The sequence below is a fragment of the Emys orbicularis genome, chromosome 10 (assembly GCF_028017835.1).
Source record: "Emys orbicularis isolate rEmyOrb1 chromosome 10, rEmyOrb1.hap1, whole genome shotgun sequence".
NCBI classification, from domain to species: domain Eukaryota; kingdom Metazoa; phylum Chordata; order Testudines; family Emydidae; genus Emys; species Emys orbicularis.
Window position 1 is genome coordinate 76,499,785 of NC_088692.1, and position 22,531 is coordinate 76,522,315.

Below are 22,531 nucleotides of genomic sequence, written 5' to 3' on the forward strand. Positions count from 1 at the left end.
GTGGGTTTTTTTGCAGGTGTGTCAATTTTAATTCTGCCCAGTAGGTGGGACTTGGTGACTTTAGCACCATTTTTGTGCGTGTGTGTGTGTGCGTGCCTGTGTGTGTGTGTGTGTGTGCTTCCTCCCCATCTTCTATTGCAATCCTCAGAAGTCTCTCCGAGAGAGCGAGAGAGCGCCTGATACCGAGAGCCAGCCTGCAATCAACAAGGCACTATGCATTTCGGACCGCTACTGTAGGGGGAATTACAGCTTCTCCTAGCCAGCTGCCAGCATGATTTCATCTGCTGGAGGATTTTTGCATCTGATCGTTTGAGTTTTTTTTCCTCCCTCTGTCTTTGTTTCCTTCCCCTTCTCCCCCCCACCCCCCTTTCCTCCTCCTCCTCCTCTTTTTTAGAAGCAGCAGTCGGAGATGGATGTCTCTCTTTGCCCTACCAAGTGCAGTTTCTGGAGGGTATTTTTGCTCTGGAGCATTTGGGGAGACTATCTGCTTTCGGTGCTGGCTTGCCCTGCGAATTGCCTTTGCAGCAAGACAGACATCAATTGCAAGAAGCCGGATGATGGGAACCTCTTCCCTCTCTTGGAAGGGCAGGATTCAGGCACCAGCAATGGGAACACCAGCATCAACATCACTGACATCTCAAGGAACATCACTTCAATGTAAGTCAGCTATGCCCCCCACCCCCACCCCAGTGGGTGCCCTTTCCTCTACCGCTGCCCAAGACACAGGGTGTGTGTGTGTGTGTGTGTAAGGGGAGAAACCGGCGTGTGGATTTCAGGTGCCCTCAGCATTGCTATGGATGCTGGTTATTCCCTGCCTCAGACCCGTTATGCCTGGGTTGCTGTGCAGAGGACGCAAATCTAATTTTCTGCCCCCACCGAAACAGCAACAGTTTGGCTCACATTTAAGTGGGATAAAGTAAATGAGATGAAATGGCTTAGCAGGGGCGGGCAGCAGGCAGAGATGCTGTAAAGCGACCTCTTCTTTTCCCCATTTGTGTTAGCAGAGAGATGAAAACACACAAACACACACACAAACTGGGCACCTAAGGCAAGTTCTAAGCCGCCTGCTCCTTCAGAGACTTCGGATCTGATTAGAATGTCATTTTTTATCCCCCCACTGGCAAATCCACCCTCCTCTGCCCTGGCTGCGTGGATCTGGGAATCTGCAGTTTCTCCTTTTTAAGAGAGAGAGAGAGAGAGTGTGAGATGCCCCTCAAGTTGTTATAATTTTCCAGCTCCACTCTGATGCTGAGCTGGGATTTGTGTATTTTGATCTCAGGGTAGTGGGGGTATGTGTAGGAGGCAGATATTTTTAGTTGAGCACTTTGCGTTTGTTTGCATGCTTGTTTATCTGGAAAATCAACTGGAAGTTGCATTATCCTTGTTTGGAGAGGCTGGTAGCAAAAGCCCATGCAAATCTCATCAGCGTAGAGTAGGGAAAGGACTGGTTTTTTTCTCCCCCCCCTCCCACATCATGCTGTGTTATGTGTGTGTTTAAAAAATCCCTCATCTTCTACAATCTCTGCTCTTCGACGTTCAGTACATTTTCGGGGAGGTGAACTCCAAGGCATTTCATTATTCTAATGCTAATTGAAATGTGAGCATTTAGGGAAATGTAGCCCCATGAGTAAGTTGCCTGTGGGAGTTGGGTGGAAATGAGGTGGAATTCTTTATCCTGGCAGTTAAATGCAGCAAGGTTTGGGATGAGTAATTGACGGTTATTTATTTATTTCCCACCTCCATTGTGAAATAGCTTGTTCGAAGGGTGCTCTTTGATGGTTCTTTTCCCGAGGCTGTGCTATTTGGTCACAGTGCAATTGTAGTACCGCTATGGAATAATTGCGATACCCTCCTGAAGAGCATTGCTCGGCACCTTTGCCGGATAAAGATGACTGGGCTAACACAGACCCATTGCTGTTAACGGGTTTAATGTAATGAATGCCCACGCAGTTCTCCCCACGTCCAGTTCTAGTGAGTAACGCTGACCTATTCCCATGCTACGACTTTCCCTTTCCAGCAAATCTGCTCTCCAGAAACTAAAGGGATCAGGGAAAGTAAATATGAACCTAATGTAATGTTTGTGTGCCAAATGGCCCAGATTTACCCTGTGCCCCCTGTGCTGGAGTATTGCTGTGGATGCTAGAGCGATCCAGATAACACTAGGAAAGTGGGAGAAACTTGTGTTTATTACTGTGCTTACCGTTTGTTGTGTTTTTCTCTTAACCCTTTCTTGTTAAACTGTGAGCATCAAGTATGCTGTAAGAGGGAAGAGAACTATCAATTTGGTTACTGTACTGTGGCTCAGAGGCAGCTTGTGTGGTTGTTACTTAGTATGTGTTTGTGTGTGTGTTTGTGTGTGTATATACACACATCTGAACTGCTGGATGAGTTACTACAATGTGAATCCTTTGTGTCTAGAAAATGTCTTTACTGCTTTGAAATTGAAAAATGCTGGGAGTCAACAAAAAATCCAACCCAAACAAAAAACCTAAAACCCAGCCCACAAACCTCTCAACTCCATTAGGAAATGTTTTCAGGAGAAGAGCATCTTTTCAGGACAGGAATAACGAGAGGGTGACTGGGTAAATCTGTTTGTGTTCCATCTAGAATAATATGTCTTCCCTGGATCCCCAACTCCCTAAATGGACTTCTGTAGCTTTGGAAGAAATGGTGGTAGCTGAATTGAGGTTAGTCCATAACCACCACTACTGTGATTCGGGATTTTAGGCTGAATATCAGGAAAGACGTCTTGACAGTGAGATCTGTGAGACGGTGAAATAGTCTCCCCAGGGAAGAGATGAAAACCCGGGAGTTCAGGATGCTTACAACTGGCACTAGCCATTGTACTTGGAGGGGGCAACCTGGTGGGCCAGGGACGGGCTAGATGGCACCTAAGAAGTCGTTTCCTCCTGCTATTTGTGTGGGATTCCTTAGGGACCTGAGCGCGTGGCCTGAAGGAGCTAGGACAGAAACTTGTGTTTAGCAAGCATACTCTGCTCACTCCGCCCTCGACAGAAAGGGAGGCTAGGACAGGGCTGATTGGGTCAGTTCACAGGGAGGGAAGGTCAAAGATCATCCCTGCCCCCACCTCGAGATTGTAAATATGAGGTATAGTTCAGCCCCATCCTGGCCTGTCAAAACTATGTTGTTGGCAAGGAAGTTACAGTGCCCAGATGCTAGGGTGATGGGCACATTCTCAATCCACCTAATAACGAATCCACTGCCCTTCCCAAAGAGAAGAGTGTGATGCTCCCTCATGTCGAATGTCACCTTTGCGTCATCCTGCTTCATTCTGTCTCCTAGTGTAAAAGCCCATTGGGGCTTTTATTTCGTTAGCCAGATTGACTTAGTGGCGTGCAATTGCCTCAGGGGTCGTTTAACTTACTAGCCCCTCGTGGGGAATGGTGTGCAAAAGAAGGCGAGTAGCTAGCTTGCAGCACCTGCCTTTCCTGTCAGTCTCTGGAGAGGGGTGGGGGGCTGTATTGGCGGGGTGGGTAGCGGAGCTCTGGTGCGCGCTGCTGTAATGGATCCTGTGTCTCTGGGCCTGTTCTCCAGTCTCTGCTGCGTGACGACCGGTGTCTGGGAAGGAATCTCTAGCTTTCAAGAGCCTCCCGTGAAGACTTTCCCTTCGTGTGGCTGTTGAAAACACGGGTAGGGCGTGTTCTTTCTCAGAAAGGCCACAGGGCCTAGGGTGATGCCTTCCCCATTGCCAAAAGACAACTGGTAAAGCTACGCTCACAGGGTCTCTGTGGTGGATTGAACTGTGGAAATGCAAGACCATTTTCATCAGGGGAAGGGTTGGGAAAGAGAGAAGGGGCTGGGGGATGGGAGGAAGAGGACCCTAGGTTGTGAACACTTCACTCACTGTTATTTTAAAACTCTTTATGTTCCAAAGCCCAGCGGGAGAGGCCATGAGCCCTTTTGCTACAGGTCTTCAAAAGAAAACATCCCACTGAAAGAAGGAATATTCCCATCTCCCGCCATCTTGGGATGAAGCCATTGGAAGCATTTTGCTCTAGTGATGTAACATCCCGGAGGCCATCCAGGCCAGAGCCCTCTTTTACTAGGGGTTGCACAAGCAGATAGGGAACAGGGACCTGCCCCAAAGAGCTGAGATTCTAACAGAGGACATCACAGTGGCATGAGACAGAAGAGTGGGCCGAGGTGGGGGAAAGGGGTAATATGCTACGGGGTGGATGCAGTTCTTAGCCAATCAGGGTAGTGATCACAGCTTGCCAGCTGCCTAGGTGTCTTTGTGTCCTTGTTTGTTGTATTTGGGGCCCAGTTCTTTGGAGCCTGTTTGGGGCATTCACTCTCCTTTCCCCCATCAATGGCAGAGGAATTACCAGCACCAAGGGTCTGGACCCTGGCATCTCATATCTTCGGATGCTGCCAGTGCTGAGAAGCTCTTTGCCACCTTCCTCTCTTCTGGGCAGTTTCCAAGCCCAAGCCATGCTGGCATTCCTTCTCCTACCTTGAAATCAGCCAGGAGGGCTCAGTTTGCGCAGGCTTGAGCAGCAGCGCGTTACTCTGTCATGGCCTGGCTGTTGAGCCATAGTGGACTGAGTTCGAATTGCGTGCGACTTGCCAGTTCACCGTAGCAGATTCCCGCAGCTGTCTGTGTGGGGGGAAAACGTGCAGTGTGAGCGCAGCTATGCATGAAGGCAGCCCTTTGGCTAGCGATCAGCCACGGCCACCTCTCCTGTCGAGCCTTGATCCTGAACATCAGGCGCTCCTGGAAAAGCAGCCGCATGTTGGTAACTTGAGCTGCAAGTGGGTCGCTCTGAGTTTGGCTGGGCCGCCTCGCTGTAATATTATCAGAGCCGGTGTAACTCAAGCTGCCGTTTAAAAGCTTGTTTAGAAATTGAACAAAAGCCTCAATTAATTAACGTTCCGCTCTCAGATTGGTTTTTTCCTCTCCCCCTGTTCTCCTTCCATGGAGAGCGGAATGGTCACATTTCTTGTTTCTATCTGTGAAGCCAACGCTGCTGCTACTGGTGTGTGCTGCAGGTGGGGACGGGCCAGGGGACGCAAGGCCGAGAGCTAGTGAGGAGGCCTGGCCTAGTGAGATGGGCGGGTGATCTCCCAGCTGCTTTCAGGAGAGGAGTGCTGAAGCTGCTGTGGGGTGCTGGGGCTCCTCCTATAATGGATGGACTCTCCCATCCAGTGCTGGAAAAGGGGTGATTCGCAGCGCTTTATAAGAATCCAGACCAGAAAGGGTTAACAGGGAAGCATGGGAAGGGCAGAGCATTCCTGGCCCTGGCTTAAGTGGGGCGAGTGGGTGAGGATTGTGTGGCTGGCACGGGCCCCTGAGGCCCCGAGTAACCCTGGTAGTGTCCTTGTGTTGAGCAGGCTGGACTCTTACCCCCATCCCCGAGTGCCCTGGCAATGCATCTGGCTTTGTGACTGGGCTTCTGGGGACCTGGTTCTGACCATGAGCCACTCAGCATCCTCCTGCCCCAGGGGAATTGCACAAGCTTTCCCGTTAGCTGTAGTCATGTAAGGTCAGGCGCTATCCTTATCTGTGCTGCCTTCCCAGAGGCCAGGAGGGTGCTGAGCTCCAGCCAGCATCATGTTCCCAGGAAGAACGTGTGGCTCGTCCTTGTTTTTGGAAAAGGCTTGCAAAATTTGCCGAGTGCCCCTTCCAGCTGAGACGAGCTCAGCACGGTGTCTGCCCGCGTGCCTCAACCCTTGGCCACCTGATGGAGCGGTTGCCCCTGGACTGCGAGGGCCCCGTGTGAGCCGTGGCTGGGCTAGCTTGCAGCTAGAGGGGGTTCAGCGTCCCGAAGGGGGGCTCTGTGGGCCGATGTGCTTCATTTATTTTCCTAGTGACGTTAGTGCTGCTGCAGGGTGCCAGACTGATGGCCCTGGAGACAGGAGGCCTCTGCTTCACTCCAGGCCAGGTATGGGTTGGGGAACATGAGCTTTCCTCACCCACGGGAGAGGGCAGTCCAGTCTCCTTGGCTCATTGCATCCGCGACCTCTCTGCTGAGACCGCCGGAGAGGGGGCCAGGTGTGACATGGCCGCTTGGCCGCTAGGAACAGGACTCGACCTCATCAGCTCCTTTCACTCAGTCCACCGAGCAGCCACGTTCATGCTCCCCATCCGCTGCCATCGTGGGCTCTGTGTGAAGCAGTGACCTAGAGGTGAAAGTGCCTCGTTCCCGTCCCAGTGCCCCAACTCCGCTGGCTGGTTATGTTCTCTATAGAGTCTGGTGAGCAGAGCCGACCCTTCCCAGGCGGGCAGAGAGGACTGGCCATGCCATGCCATGTTGTTGTACTGAGGCCCTGGTGTATCTGCTCCCCTGTCATTGCACTGGCCTCAGTGAAGGGCAGATCTTAAATTCTCGGCGTGCTGGCTGGAGAGTCAGAGCGTTTCCTTTATGGCAGCGTGGGAAGCACACGTGTGCTCCGGCACAGCGTGCGTGGGTAAGGCAGGATGGAGGAGTTGGCCATCTGGGCCTCTCTACTTCTCAGCTGCTGCTCTGGTACTGGAAAGATTCTGCCAGCAGTACTGTGCTGGGGTGTGTGCATCGCTCCTGGGCTCCTTGTCGCAAGGTGGGGTCCCCCTGCCCCAGCACAGAGATCATGTCCCCAGTATATAACTGCCAGCTGCCTTGCTCCCTTCTCTGACTGGAGAAGGGGAACAGTGTTTTACATTGTGAATCACACCTTGTAGAGGGCTTGGAGGTGAGGGGCCAGGAGGGTCCTTAACATTACCCACCATGACTGGGTAGCTGCCTATGGCAGGGTGAGCAGAAATCACATCCTTAGAGAGGCACAGGAATCTGTGGCACCCTGTTCTTGGGGGTCCCCCATGGAGAAGCCTGTGACACCCCTAGAAGGGGGAGAGCCTCTAGTATTCCCCTTATGGGGTCACCTGCTATGCAGGTGTTTTGTCCTGGGGGAGTGGTCACACAGCCCAGCGTGCCTTGCCAATGCCATGAGGTCACACCAAATCACAAGAGGTGTCTGGTGTAACCAGGCCTAGTTAAACTGGAATGTGCTTAATTCTCTAATATGTGGGCCTTGGAGGAGTGGGCCCGCCAGGTCAGGTCTCAGTGGTCTCAGAGCCCGGGGGAAGACTGGCTCACTTACCAGGCACAGTGAGATTTGCACATATGGAGACAGGGGAGAGAAGAGGCCCTCAGTGTAGTAGGTTGCTAACGGGGGAAGCAGCAGATACATGGCTCTGGCACACCCTGCCCGTACTGCCTGATGTATGGAGGAATCTCTTCCAGTGGTGCTCGCAGGTCATACCTCCTGCCTGACGTGGGCCCTTCTGGTGGGAACGGAAGGAGCTGGAGTTTGTGTCGGCCTAGAATGATGGGAGGGGTTGCTGGGGAACCTTCCAGCGAGTGATTAAGTGAACTCTCCTGCTAGAGGCAATGGGGTGCAGATACTGGGGGGATCCATACAAGTCACCCCTCACTGTACTGCAGGGACATCCAGGCCTTTTACCATGCCCTAGTGGGGATCCAGACCGTGCCGATGCCAGAAGAGGTTTAGGTGGCCTCTGTATCCTCCAGGAAGCTTCTTTATGTACATTTCAGTCACGACCTGTCCAGGTGAAGCGACTCGTGAGGCCGCTGGTTGGACATATAACCACTTTCCTCCTCTGTGCCCAGGAATCTCAGCAGTGACTGTCAGCCCTTTATGAGATGCATGTGTGAACGTGGTGTTTATGAGAATTGGCTGGGACCAGCCAGAACGGAGGCAGCTGTCAGATATCACGGGGATAAGAGGATTGTAGATAGAGAGATAGAGTAGGGGCCGTGCCAGCTTCCCCCTCCCCGCAGCCCTTCTGATACGCCTCTGTCCTGACCAGCAGCACTCTCTGCCCTGGCCCCCTCCTTTGCTGTTCCAGCCCTGGGGGGGTCTCCCGAGCTGAGACTGCAAATGATGCCAGATTATGGTGTGGATTCATGATGTGGACAAATATCCAGTAGGATGCGATTCACCCAACTCATTCTCACTTGTGCCATCAGTTGGGAGAGGACGTTGGGTCCCCAGAGGCTACATGCCCCTATGTTACCAGCGCCTCTGGTCTGTCTGTTTCGCCAGGATCCTGGTCCCTGAGGTTTTGGCTGCTAGTGAGATCATTACAAAGGTCTGTAATTCAATCCATCTTTGTTTTGCACAGTGTTTGTTTATGCAGAGCGCTTATCCCAAAGCACATTGCCAAGTGAGAGGCGGGCGCAGTGAGAGACTCTGACGGCAGAGGGAGAGGGAAATACACATCCCAGGGTGTGAAGATGTTTTGGGTTGAGACTTGGAGCCGGATGGGGGAGTCAGTGGGGTGGAGAGAGGCAGGGAAGGCTGCTCCAGGTGGCAGGGGCTGCAGAGGAGAAGGCACTCTCACCAAGAGCAGGGCAGTTCTGTGGAAGAGGCAGGAGTTGAGAGAGACGTGGTCCGTGAGAGAGGCTGGATTGAGATTGCAAAGGGCTGTAGAAATGAAGGCAGTTGAGCTGTTTGGATAATCTGGAAAGATCCTGATCTGGAGGAGCTGAGCCCCTGAATCTTTCAGCTCTGCCTGTCCCTGGCCTTCATTTCGCAGGGGCTGCTTCCAAGCAGGGTGCCACCAGATGCCCTTCGGGGCCGGTGTCTGGAGCCTCTCCTCTCTGTTGCTCCTGCTGGGTGTAGCAATGGGGATTGTTACAGGCTCTTCATGCAGGTCAAACCCACTCTCCCAGCGGGTCTGGTTTAACTCTCCCTTAAGGCTGTGATTTTCCTACTGAAGCAGTTAAATCATGGTGTGGACACAGTTATACCAGTGTAAAGGTGCCTTATTCCCCTTCCCATATAGGGATAAGCTGTCCTGGTAAAAGCACTGTCAAACTGTACAGTAGCAGGGGCTGTCCTGCTTTAAGTACACTGATGTGGTTAAACGCGCAATGTCTTTGTGTAGACAAACCCTTGAACTCATGTTCCTGCCCCTGTGCTATCCTTACAGTTGGCTGCAGCAGTGCCTGTGTGGTTTAATTTCCCAGGCCTGGGCTCAGCGTCCCTGCTTTGCATGGATAACGCCTCTCCCCGCTTAGCACTCCTAGAAGGAGGCACCTTCGTGCCTGCCGTGACCTTTGGACCCTCCAGAGCCTCTGCAGTCACTCTGGTTATACAGGGACACGGCTGACTCACAGCTGCCTTTCCAGGGAAAGGGAATGGAAGCGCCAAACATCACCCAGCAAACGCTGTGCACAGAACACAGCCCAAGGGCCAGCTAGAGACCGGTTGTAAGAGGCTGCGGCTCTGCTAACTTCAGTGGAGTTGCAGCTGCCTGTGCCAGGTCTCTGTCTGGCCTGAGAATCCGCCTCCCAGCAAGGCTTGGAGACCATGGCGGGTTATGTGCCTAGCGCAGCGCTGTGGACACAGGCCAACCAACTGTTACTGAGCAGACTTGTGTCAGAAAGACGATTCCGCCTGCGCCGAGCCACCTGGCCTCTTCAGCCAGAACCACTGAGCTGATGCCTCTGTCCCTTCATTTCCAGTGCCACAGTCTGTCCCTGAGCACCCCTTGCCGGGCCAGGCCTCAGAGCTCTGTCAGTGCGCCTGGCCTGCCTCCCTTCTGCCCAAATGCTGCTTCTCAGAGCAACCCCAGCAGCCCCTGTTCTGGAGCCCCTCCTCCAACCCAACCAGCCTGCCCAGCGAGGTCCCACTGGAATGATAGGCTGCCTGGTGGCCTGAGCCGCATTGAGATTATTTCTTCTGCAGACAGGAGATGGCTAATGGGAAAGCAGGTGATTGAGCTGGCTTTGCATGGCATTGATCGGACTGTAGAAGGGAAAGGGATCGATGGGTTGCACGTAATATCTCCCCAGTCTTTGCCCTCCACTGGAATAGAGATACTGTACAAACCTGCCCAGGGACCCTCATTACCAGGGGCCACCTTCAGTGTAGTCCCAGATTCCCCACAGGTCTCTGGGTGGCTGAGAACTGCGGGCCTCCTCTGACAGCTGGTGAATCTGTCACAGAAGTGGCAGAGGAGTACAACCCCCCTTGGAAGCTGGGTGAGCGCGAGTTGGGAAGTTCCAGACACAGGCCATGCCTTGCATGGCGCCCCATCCCATGTGGAGGAGCTTGGGCAGAGGAGCTGTTGTGAGCTACCAGCCGGGGTGGAGATGGAGGAAAGGGGAGGGGCCCCTTTTGCTGCTCACCCAGAGAAGCCGAATTGTGAGCATCCCCCAGTGCAGGGACCGCTGGACGCACTGAGATGTGTCCAGCCCAGTTCTCAGTGGAATTGTCCCGCTCACCCTCCCTTGTGAGCACAGGGCTTGTGTGTACTTTGTGGGGGTTGTTTTCCTGAAGACAATGGGTTGTTTACGTTAGGGACTTTTGCACTGGGGTAAATCCCCAGGGTAGAGGGCATGTGCGGGTACAAAGCAGGGCTTGCGGATGTGGCTCACTTGAAGCCAGAGCAAGTCGCACTGATTCAAGCCCCATCTCACACCAGTGTAGGGCATCTACACTGGGACTTTGCACTGATGGAATGCCAGTGCAAAGCCCCTAACATAGACAAGTCTGATTCCTCTTGTTCCTCTGAAGAGCCCCCTGGCATCTCTGCTGCTGGCCAGAGAAGCGATGTGTGCCCAACTCTGGTTCTTCCATAGGCAGAAACACCCCCAACCATCACATCAGGGACCCCTTCTGGGCACCCCATCTGGTCAGCTGTGCTTCAGCTTCTGGGGTTCTAAGAATGTCCAAACTGCCCCAGACCAGCAGCCTGTTAGTCATTGGTGCTGTCACGACTGGTGGCCAGAACTGGATGCTCCATATGAATGCCTGTGCCCCTCCCTGTAGGTAGCCTGCAGCTGGGTTTGGCTCCCCCCTGTTCACTGAGCAGAAGTTGCATGAAGAAACCAAGGCCCCTGGGGCCACAGTCCAATACTAAGCACAATGTCTTCCTGACCACAGTGTCTGACCTGGTGATGCCCTGCAACATGCGGGTTAATAGTGCTTGTCATTTACCTCTGCCTGATGGACCGTCAGGTGCTCTTCAGTGGCTTTTAGCCTTGGGAACATGCTGCTTCAGTGAGTTCTGTGGGTTCATTTCATGTTCTCAAAAAGTGTTTCCCTCCATCTGTGGGAAATTTGAATCTTTTACATTTCACTTATTGTCCCTTGTTCTTGTGCCGTGGGGCTGGGTAGAGAGGAGCCAGACTGGCCGTCTCTGGGTTGCTGTGTATCCCTCTCTCCTCACCTCTCTTACTCTTCCTCATTCCAGACGAAAGAGTCCAAGTGCCAGGCTCTGGGCCGCACCACGCAGGAGGCACAGAGCAGACAGTATGGTCCAGGGAGAGGGAGCAAAGGTGGCTTTATGCCAACTTTGTGCCACCCAGATGTTGGGCTGATTCAGGGCTCAGTTTGGCCCCTGTCATAAGTTAGAGCGACTCAGAGGCTGCTCTAATTAATGGCAGCCTCCCCATAACTGCCTGTGGGCTGCCTCATGGTCCAGCACAGCCAGAGGGCAGAGTGCTCCTTCCACTCCCCTGCTCTGGGGGTGAAAAGGGATGGGGGGAGGGCTGTGTAGACCTGCCCTAAGCTGCTCCTGCACTTGGGGAATTCCCCAGGGGGCCGTTTTGGCCCCTTTACACAGCAGCAGTGGTGTAAGGGAGACAGAGTAGGGGCCAGAATCAGGCCCTCGCCTCTCTCATCTCGCCTCCTTCTGGAGGCCCCTCCTAGTTTCCAGTTGCCTTCGTTCTTCTTTTCACTCTCTTTGGAGACGCGGTGACCCCTCCAACCCAGTGTTCAGAGTGTGGCTGTGTCCTTGGTTTCAATAGGGATATTCTCTGTCCCCATCTCAGCGGAGCCCTGCCTCCTAGGGCTTGTCTAGGTATGGGGTGGTTGCGTTGTGGTAACTGCACGGATGTGGCGCCATCAGTGTAAACCTTCCATCAGGCGCTCTGCACTGGTGCACAACGGAGCTTGCAGTAGTGCGCTCCCCTGAGCCCCATCTTACCCCGGGGCAGTGCATCTGCACTAGGGCTTTGCACTGGGGTAGCTACAGCCGTGCATGACAGACACCCTGCTACAGGCAGGGCCTTAGACACCTGTGTCACCACTGAACATTGAGCCAGTTCTTCACGGCTCTCTCTTGTCAGTGAAGCCCAGGTTTTTGTGCTGGAGAGGATACAGTGAACTCAGGATGAGGTGTCAGGAGTCCGAGGAGTTTAAATTGCTCCTTCCATTGTGTGTCCCCTTGGACTGGCTGATGTCAAGAGTCACTTGCCCAGTAGCTGGTTTAGCTTGGTGCCTCTCACTCCTCTCTGTCCTTGACTCACTAAATACTTTTGTGCCATCAGCACCTCCTTATTCACCCTCTGTCCCAGTCACTAATAACTATACTGACCAGCACCAGCCCTGGCATCAATTCACTTCTCTGGGAACTGCCCAGTTGTTCCTCCCTCTGCACCCTGTCTCTCCTAGCCAGTGTGCGACCCAGGGCCGGACACTAGCCCTCACTCTGTGGTGCCCCTTGGAGCCCTGAGGCCGACCTTCCTTTCCTCTTCCTCAGGAAATTGCACGTAGGCCGAGGATACAGTAACTCCTCCATGGCTTCCGTATTCCTGGTCCCACTCCAGAGCACCTCACCACTGACGCCTCCCTCAGCAAGAGCCTCGGCCCCATCCCAGCTGCTGGCCCCTTCCACTGTCCCTGATGTGCCCCAGCCTGACCCCTGGCTCTGCTGCTGGTTCCTGCCTCCCCATGTCTGGCCAGCTAGAAACCTGCCCGTGTCGCCCTCCCATCTAACCTGCCTCTCGGCAGCTGCTCCCAGCCTGGATGGGGACAGGTCTTGAGATCGGGGAGCTCGGGTCTGTGAGGTAGGTTGGCTCAGGCCATCCCAGCTGCTGGACACTCTCCCTGCTCCCCAGCCTCCTAGCACCCGGCTTTCCTTGTCCGATACTGGAAAGCGCTCAGGGTGTGAAGTGCCGAGAGCCTCCCGCGAGGGACTTTATCCCAGCAAAATCCCTGGGCAGGTCTGTCCCTTTGTCATCCCAGCCCGGCGTTCAGGAGGGTGCGCTAAGGAGCCCCCGGTCCATGGGGAGCCCTGAGCCCGGTTGTAGCCTTGTGGTAGCTGTCAGGACACACCCCCAGCCAGCAAACAGCTCCCCATCTCCTCCTCTTTCCCTTAGTCCGGCGGCTTTGCCTTTTCGAAGTGCAGTTCAGCCACTAGAGGGCAGCATGCTGCCCAAGACTGTGTGTCAGCATTCGGGATAGACAGACTGGAGCTGCGGAGCAGCTTTGGGTTGTGTCCTGGGGAGGGATGGTGATAAACAGAGACATGGCAGGACTCCCTCTGCTGCACCCCCCAAGTCCTGCACTGGGAAGCAGGGAGGCTGTATCCCAGCCAGGTGGGGAGGGCAGGTTTATGGATGTGCCCAGACAAAAGACACTGCGGCCAGCCAGCCCCTCTGTAGTGATCAGGGCCGGATTCTCCTGTCGCTCGCCTCACCATGGTTCTGCAGTGGGTCACCCACACGAAGGGCCTTTGCTCCGAGGTGACTGTTCCAGCTTCCTAGCGCCAGCTGTTCCAACCCTCTGGTGGGGTGACTGAATAGGTCTCAGCAACCCTGGACTCTGGGGCTCTTTCATTAGCAAAAACTCCTCCTGAAGTAACCTCCAGTCCCAGCTCCTCAGCGCCTGTGTCACATGCTGCCTTTGCATGCCACTTGGTGGTGGGTCACAGCTCTCCTTTCTGAGCTCCAGGCGTCTCACCTCCCCAGCATCCCTGCAAATGCACCCAGATGCTGCATCAGTGTCATGAGCTCTACGGCCTCAGTGGTATTCACATCTTCGTACCCATGCCTTGCGTGGTGCTGGTTCTCGTGCCCAAGACAGAGCTGGTACAGAGTGAAATGCCCTGGGGGAGGAGGAGGCTGGGGACACAGACAGAGGGTTTTAGTTCCACATTAAATACAGTCGAAGATGCTGATGTGCTGGGTGTTATCGGCCCTTTGGGACTATTGTCTAGCGATAACAATATTATATTGTACTTTACAAACGAGGGCAGTATCGTTATCCCTAATTTGCAGCTGGGGAAACTGAGGCACAGAGTGGGGCAGTGACTCACCCAAGGCCACCCAGCAAGCCAGTTGCAGAGCCAGGACGAGAGCCCAGGTCTTGTGAGTCCCAGTCAAGTGTTCTATGCACCAGGCCACAGTGCTTCACTATAGTCTTAGTTTTCAACCTGTGGGGTGGGTGCCCCCCTGGTTATCAGGAGGGTGAGGTGGGGTGTGGGGCTGCAGTCAGCCTGGTGTCCAGGGCAGGGCAGCAGTGGGGAGTGTGTGCAAGGAGTCCCCAGTGGTCGGGAGTGGGGAGAGGGAGCGGGTCCCTGCCCTGCCCCACCCGGGCAGCAGCCTGCTGCTCTCCCCTCCCTCTCTTCCCCTCCCCCGGGGCACTTCCTACATGCTCCCCCCAATGCTGCCCTGCCCCGGGCGGCTGCAGCCCCATCCATTTAAAACCCTCCAGAGCCTGCGGGGGTGAGAGGTTCCGGGCAGGGGAAGGGAGGGCGAGGAGCCCTGGTCTGTGCCGCGTGGCTGTGGGCTACTTCGGGGATGGAGCCAGCCAGGTCCTGCCACCGCCCCCTCTCTTCTGCCCCACATGGATGGGAATTGGGGAGCACGACCGTTATTTGACTCCCCTGGAGAAGTGGGGGTGCAGCAATAAACTTGGGGAACCTCTGTCCCCTCTAGCCATAGCTGAGGTGTTTGCGTGAACGGCCGCCCTGCAGAGCAGCTAGGACGGGGACAGAGATCCTCCAGTCCAGCTGCAGAGGGAGTGTAAGGAGATGCCCTCTAATTCCCCAAGGTGGAATCTGGCTAGCGCATTAGGGCTCATGACCAAGCGCCATGACCACAGGTAGGCAGGATCTGACCCAAAATACGGCTCCTCCTGCTGCACCAGCCCTGTGCTGAGGCCTGGGGCTCGTTACTGACCTAGAAATGAGAGTGCCCCCTGCTGAGTCACTCTCATCCCCCCCTGCTGTGCTCGGACATTGGGGTCAGCACTGACTCAGAGAGGAGAGCGCCCCCTAGCCCCACGCTGGGGGAATGGAGTCAGCACTGACTCAGAGGGGAGAGCGCCCCCTAGCCCCATGCTGAGGGAGTGGAGTCAGCACTGACTCAGAGGGGAGAGCGCCCCCTAGCCCCACGCTGGGGGAGTGGAGTCAGCACTGACTCAGAGGGGAGAGCCCCCCCAAGTCCCACGCTGGGGGAATGGAGTCAGCACTGACTCAGAGGGGAGAGCGCCCCCTAGCCCCACGCTGGGGGAGTGGAGTCAGCACTGACTCAGAGGGGAGAGCCCCCCCAAGTCCCACGCTGGGGGAATGGAGTCAGCACTGACTCAGAGGGGAGAGCGCCTTGTCTGAGTCACCAACGCCACTTCTAACAGCCCTTGGGTTTCCCTGGGAGGGCTCTTATTGGAGCACTGAGCTGCCCAGCCCTGCTGAGCTGACAGGCTGAGGTGCCATGGCTGCAGTGGGGTGAAGAAAGGGAGTCGTGTATGCAGAAGGGCGGCTGGAGGAGTGGTTACTCAGAGGCAATTCTGTGCATTTGCAGAGGGAAGAGTTGTACTTAACAGAGACAGTCTTAATTCCTGACCAGTTGCAATACCCTGCTAACCCACTAGAGGGCACATGGCTGAGGTTTAGGGTCACAGTCAAGTCGTGGTGGAATAGGGTGAAGGCTCTCTCTAGCCTGTTACACTCAAGCCACTGTTAGATACACCCCTGTACTGACAGTCTGTCCGTGCGGCTGGCCTTAGATCCCTCACTGATCAGCGCCTTGGAAACAGCTGTAGTAGATCGGGCCATCCCTGCTCCGATTAACCCTTTGCTGCATGTCCGAGCCCAGTGCTGGATGGCTGGGGGTGGGGCATGCTGAATGCAGGGCTGAAGAAACTGCTGGATCCCCAAGATGTAAAGGGCAGAGAGGAGACCTAGTTGGGAAGAGGGGGGTGCAGGAGGAGCTGAGTCATACCCCTTCCACTGCAGCAGTCCCATGCTCATAGTTAGTGAGCTGGTGCCAACCACCAGCATCTCTCTGAGAAAAAAAGCATCTTGGTTATTTTACTGCCTGGTTAATGCAGTTTGGATGCATTTATGGTGGGGTGGTTGTGACACCTGGTGGCCAGTTCATGTAACAGCAGCTGAGTTTTCACTAGTGGTTGTGCAGGGTGAAAGTGTGCTTGGGGGCGGGGGCTAGTGAACGCATCCCTGCTCAGCGTTGGGACGTTGGCCGATAATTCGGGGCCCACCGCTCAGTCCACTTGACGAAAAGAGGGAAAAAACCCTTGCTGCGACTCAGAATATTTGAATGATGTTTTTGACAGTTCCGTGGAAACGGTTTATTGGATTGGAGCCTTCTCCGGGAGGCTGCACGCTGCAGCCCAGCGGCCCCTGCTGACACAGGACAGGTGGCATGTGGAAGCGGCCATGCTGGTTCCACGCCCCAAGCTCGGGTGAAATGCAGACGGAAAACATGCCGCCTTGATGGCATTGTGCAAATGAGCCCCGGGGTCATTAGGAGCCAGGGCCAGGAAGAATGGGGATTTCTTCAATATGATTTTGATTTCCACCCTGCCCTTTTAGCTCCTTTCCATGCCATGCCCACCCGCCTCCTGAGACACCCCTCTTAAAGCTGTAGTGTGGAGTGGTGGGAGGTACTGTGCTGGGCGCTGGCCTGGAGATAAAGGGCCCCTTAGTTACAGCATTTCATTGCATGAGCAGCTCCTGGCGCTTAGCAAATATGCAATAAAACTCTCCCGAGCAGGGGCTCTCCAGAATGTGCCCAGCTTCATGGGGAGAACGGCCAACCCGGCCAGTGCCATGCAACAGAAACTAACCCTCCCCTGCCCCATCTCCCAGCCCAACCCCCTTCTCATTCCCAATTGCTGGCCCCGCACTGCCCATGCCGTTCCCCATGGCAGAACCCTGCTGTGGCAACGCCAGCCTTTGCTTACACGGGAAAGGAACATCAGGAAAGAATTTGCTCTATTTGTAGCTTCTTTTCATATGCTGCAGCAGCCGGTTCTCAGCCAGCCACCAGCAAGAGCGGCAAGGGTCACCGTTTGGGAAACAGTGCTGTGTATTAACCTCCCGCTTCTCCCCTGCTTATGCACCCCTCTCCCCCATGTTCAGAGACCGCCAAAATGAAGAGAGGCAACATCTCTTTAGCCCTGAAGGTCCCAGAGGGCTGGGGGAGGCTTCCCAGCGGAGCAGATCTAGTGAGCAGCGACTGGCTCCAAGTGGCTTGGTTACCGTTGCTCCTTGGCAGGCTGTATGGCAGCTGTCCAGTCTGGGGAGGAACACTTTGTGCCAGGTTGTTGCTGTCACAGCTGCGTGTTTGAGAGGCTAAGGGAGAACCCGCCCTGTCCAGTCTGCCCTTCCCAGGGCAGCCTGTGCAGCCTGCTCGGAGCCTCCTCCAGACAAACTGCTGCTTTCTGAGCGCCTGGTTTGCACCTAACGAAGCTTTGAAAATTAATTGATAGATGGCGCCAGTGCTGGGGGTTTGTTAAAGTGACTGTGAATGTCTAGCTGCATCTGTCCAGTGTCTGATGGAGCTGCTTGGCAGGGCGGGGCCTGTTCCTAAGAAACACCAGAGAAAAGCCAGACTCGGTTCCCCTGAGCAGCAGATCTCAGCCATGACCAGGACAGGAGCAGTCGGAGCAGGGAATAGCTGCTTAATGAGTCGTTAGCCCTGCTCCTTGCTGAAGTGCATCTCAATCCTGACCTGCAGCCCTCCCCATCCTCCCCACTACCCCAGTCCTGGGCTCCCACGCAGCTCTGTCAATACCCTCGGTTGCAGCCCCCCTCTCTGCTGCTCCCGTCCTGGGCCCCCCTGAGCAGAAACTCCCAGTCCTGCCTATTTTATTTTTATATGGAAATATGTTCCCAGGGATCTGGCCCTTGACCTCAAAATTTGTTGCCGTGGCAACGCAGTAGACCTTTGATCCCAAATCTATGGGGGGCCGACAGCTTCTCTTCGTTGTTACTGTTTCATGCACGTTACCCCATGGCTGTGCAGGGCGGTGGGGAGCCCCCCAGAGCTCGCAGCATGGGGGGAGCTGAAAACAAGAGGAACGATGGCCAAACATGGTGGGTAGGTGGGGGGAAGATTCCTTGGCAACAGCTGGGAGTGGGGATTTGGGGTCTGTGGATGAGGTTCCTCTCCAGGCTTTATTTGGCTGCTGGTCCCCTCCCTGCCGGCTTGCACCTCCCCTACCCCCTCCAGTTGCAGCTAGCTTGTCCATCCTGGTCCTGCCAGGTTGCCCCTTGCCCGTCCTGTCCTGCCAGTTCTCCCATCAGCAAGGCACCTCAGCTGCCAGCTGGGTTTCCCTTCTCCCTCCCTGCAGCTCCTCTCTGACTTTGGGGCTTTGGCACAGTCTGAGCCAAGCTGTTCTTTGAATGAGCCACCGTGAGCTTCATGCCCAGGTGCCGGGAGGCTGGGGCGCAGTTACCTTTGCCCCCCTGGCGAGACGGGGCACTCAGACAAATCCCTGTGCTCAGCACGCTGCTGCCGGGTGACCTGGCACTGTCCCTGTCCTGCTGTTGTGCTAGGCGGGGCTGGCCTTGGACAGATTCCCCATGGCACTGTCCCTGCTTGGCTGCTGATGGCTGTGCCCATGGAGGGCTAATGCTTAGGGTCTGTCTACACCAGAGCTGGGGCTGTAAGGAGACATACCCACGCTAGCTCTGATGGAGCTAGCATGCTAAAAATAAAGCATTTCTGCAAGCTGCCCTGAATAGGATCCTGTCTGAGAGAAGCATGTACTTGGGGTAGGGAGCCCATCCCACTGCAGCAGCCACACTTCGACATCTAGCATGATCTGAGCTGGCATGGCTCCCTCTCAAGCTGGAATTGACACCTTTTACCTCTAGTGGAGACATACACTGAATGCAGACTCTGCTTGGTCCTGTGCCCTAGTCCGTTGGAGGCCCAGCAAATTCAGGCTGTGTTGAATCAGGAACGTGGAAACTCCACTGGGTGATTTCTGTGGCTGGACAGCAGGGAGCTCTAGTTTTGGACTAGAGCAGGCTGGTTAACTCCTGGCACTGGTAGGACTTGAACTTACAACCTTTGGGCACAGATGGCAGTGCACACTGCATCAGCATTAGGCCTTGTGCTGCATGTGGCCTCTAACTTCTCCTTACCACTCACAGCTCAGTGGCAGAGCCCTCCTCCTCGGCAGCAAGCCCCTGCCTGTCTCTCGCCTCCTGGCTGAGGAGCTCAGCAAAGCTATGGAATGCAGCAAGCTGGGCACAGAACCCTGCTGCTGGCAGGCCACGCTCCCTTATGGGCTTGGCAGTGCGCTCTCTCATGGCCTGGGCTACAGGCATCAGTGGCTCCCGGGGGTCAGGCCTCGAATTAACCAGGGCCTTCGCTTTTGTCAGAGCGAGGCCATGTATCGTGGGGCCAAAGGGGGAAGGTTGCAGCTTGCAGGTCCCACCCCCATTATTTTTCACTGTCCCGTGTCATGTCTCGCGCCTTCTCAGATCCTTGGGCCTGGGGCTCCTCGCTAGTGCCACAAGCCACGTCCATCAGTCCGTCTGCTGGCGGGAGACAGCTTGTCGGCTTGTGTACCTGCCTGGCCCTGCTGGCAGTGCGCCGCCGTGGCTGCTCTCTGAGGGAGCCCGGGGGTGGCTGTTGGCCTCACCTGTTCATACTGCAGCTGGGTTCCCTTTGCACCGAGCCCCTGCCCTGCTGCAGGCCTGACTAGACATTGCACCCAGCTCGAACCCAGCCGGGTTCCTCCCCCCTCTGCCTGCCTGCCCTGGCGCATTCTCTGCTTTCACTCGCTCCCTCTTCCTGCATCGTCCTCTCCTCCTTCCCCAGGCTTGTTCTCTGGGCTCCCTCCTCCTCCCCCCGGCTCTCCCTGCCTGTGTGCTCCCTGCTCTCTTGGGGCGAAGCCCCCCATTGGTTAATTGTAATGTATATAGACAGTGTTTGGAAATGGAGCCGTGTGCCTCGTATTGATCCCTGCACAGATGGCTGCAGAGCTGCCTCCAGGGACCCCTAATGACTCGCTTGGCAGTCACCTCCTCCCCCCCATCTCCAGTTCCTGACATGGCATCCCCCCAGTCACGGGTTGGAGCGGTCCTGATGGGGGGACTCTGCCATGCTCCCTTGCCCTGCTGGAGGGGGATGGCATCTCTCTGTATCCATAATGGCCTGGCATGATGCCACTGTCGTGGCATTGTATATGAAGCCCAAGTCCAGAGGAGCCAGGCCTCTGCCTGCCACATCCGGAGGGGAATCTCAGTACCACCGACCATCCCTGGCACCAGGCAGACCCCTCCTCAGAGCCCAGGGAGTCCCCAGGTGGGGGTGACGGGGAGCCAGAGTCACCAACCCGCTTGTACAGGTTGGATCACAGAAACCCCCTTGGGAGCTGCCACCTGACGTACCAAGACTACCCCTGTTTCTGTTTTCCCTGCCAACTCAGGACTCCAGCACCCTGTCTTGCTGAGCCAGACACTCCCGTCTGCTCCAACACAGACCCAGGGTCTGAATAACTTGTCTCAAAGCTGCAAGTTTACCTGAAAACAGCTCACAAAAGTGTGCTGGTCTTTAGCACTGAGGGCAGGTCTACACTACAGGGGGGGTCGACCTAAGATACGCAACTTCAGCTACGTGAATAGCGTAGCTGAAGTTGCATATTTTAGGTCGACTTACCTGGCTGTGAGGACGGCGGCGAGTCGACCGCGGCTGCGCCGCGGTCGACTCCGCTTCCGCCTCTTGCCGCGGTGGATTTCTGGAGTCGACGCAGAGCGATCAGGGATCGATTTTATTGCGTCTTCACTAGATGCGATAAATCGATCCCCAATAGATCTGGCGGGTAGTGAAGACGTGCTGATGCCCAACTCCCAATGGGGTCTAAACCTAAATAAATCCGTTTTACCCTGCATAAAGCTTATGCAGGGCAAACTCATAAATTGTTCGCCCTCTATAACACTGATAGAGAGATATGCACAGTTGTTTGCTCCCCCCAGGTATTAATACATACTCTGAGTTAATGAATAAAAAGTGATTTTATTAAATACAGAAAGTAGGATTTAAGTGGTTCCAAGTAGTAACAGACAGAACAAAGTAATTCACCAAACAAAATAAAATAAAATGTGCAAATCTATGTCTAATCAAACTGAATACAGATAATCTCACCCTCAGAGATGCTTCAGTAAGCTTTTTCTCAGACTGGACACCTTCCAGGCCTGGGCACAATTCTTTCCCCTGGTACAGCTCTTGTTGCAGCTCAGGTGATAGCTAAGGGATTCTTCATGATGGCTCCTTTCCCCCCTTGTTCTCTTCCACCCCTTTATATATCTTTTGCATAAGGCGGAAACCCTTTGTCCCTCTGGGTTTCCACCCCCCCTCACTGGAAAAGCACCAGGTTAAAGATGGATTCCAGGTCAGGTGACATGATCACATGTCACTGCAAGACTTCATTACCCACTTGCCAGCACACACACATACAGGAAGACTAACAGGTAAACACAGCCATCTGCAGACAATGGTCCTGGTTAATGGGAGTCATCAAGATTTCAAACCACCATTAATGGCCCACACTTTGCATAATTACAATAGGCCCTCAGAGTTATATTTCATATTTCTAGTTTTAGATACAAGAGTGGTACATTTATACAAATAGGATGATCACACTCAGTAGATTATAAGCTTTGTAATGATACCTTACAAGAGATCTTTTGCCTGAAGCATATTCCAGTTACATTGTATTCACTTATTATCATATTTTTATAAAACTATTCCAGTTGCATTATATTCACTTCTTATTATGTTTTTATAAAACCATATAGACTGCACAACGTCACAATGAAGCCCAAGTCCAGAGGAGCCAGGCCTCTGCCTGCCACATCCGGAGGGGAGTCTCAGTACCACCGACCATCCCTGGCACCAGGCAGACCCCTCCTCAGAGCCCAGGGAGTCCCCAGGTGGGGGTGACGGGGAGCCAGAGTCACCAACCCGCTTGTTTCAGCGCCTGTGAGCACCCGGTTCTCCTCTGTAAATGGCACAAATTCCAGGGATCCTGCTGGGCCCCCCGCTCCATTGCCCTTCACCTGTGGCAGACGCTCTGTCTGTCTGGGCATCCGATGGCCCTCCGTGCCCAGTATCTGGGTGCTCTGGGCTCAGCTCATCTCTGCCCTCTGGTGGGAAGGGGCTGTGCAGCGGCTGTATGGCCCCAAAGCTAGTTGTAGGGCATCCCTAGTGGGTGACGCCAGCACAGGGCCTTGGACGGGGTATTCCAGCCACTGTCCAGCCCATTGGAGCCATGGCGTCTGGGTGGGCAGTGCCCTCAGGGCTGCTCTAAGCTGATCCAGGGCACAGACTGGTGGCCCAGGGTTGAGGCACCGCCATCTCCCCCTCCCCTCTGTGAGATTCCCCCCCTCTGCTCTCTCTGCTGGCTTTCTCTCTCCGCTGTCACCTCCTCCCTCAGGGAAATGCAATAAGCGGCAGTGAGATGAAAAAGCAATTTGCATATTTCCCGTAACCCAATCTCTGACAAGGGCTTATTGTTTTTA

The 22,531-nt window shown here is 54.8% G+C and overlaps 1 protein-coding gene across 5 annotated transcripts in view; it reads left to right on the plus strand.

The window, feature by feature from the left end:
• Nucleotides 1–409: 409 nt before the first annotated feature.
• Nucleotides 410–22,531, plus strand: part of NTRK3 (neurotrophic receptor tyrosine kinase 3) — a 333,653-nt gene continuing 311,531 nt past the window's right edge. For all 5 annotated transcript variants that reach the window (XM_065412797.1, XM_065412798.1, XM_065412800.1 and 2 more), the window contains exon 1: nt 410–657. In XM_065412797.1, the coding sequence (XP_065268869.1) occupies nt 410–657 (248 nt within the window). The remainder of the gene's footprint in view (nt 658–22,531) is intronic.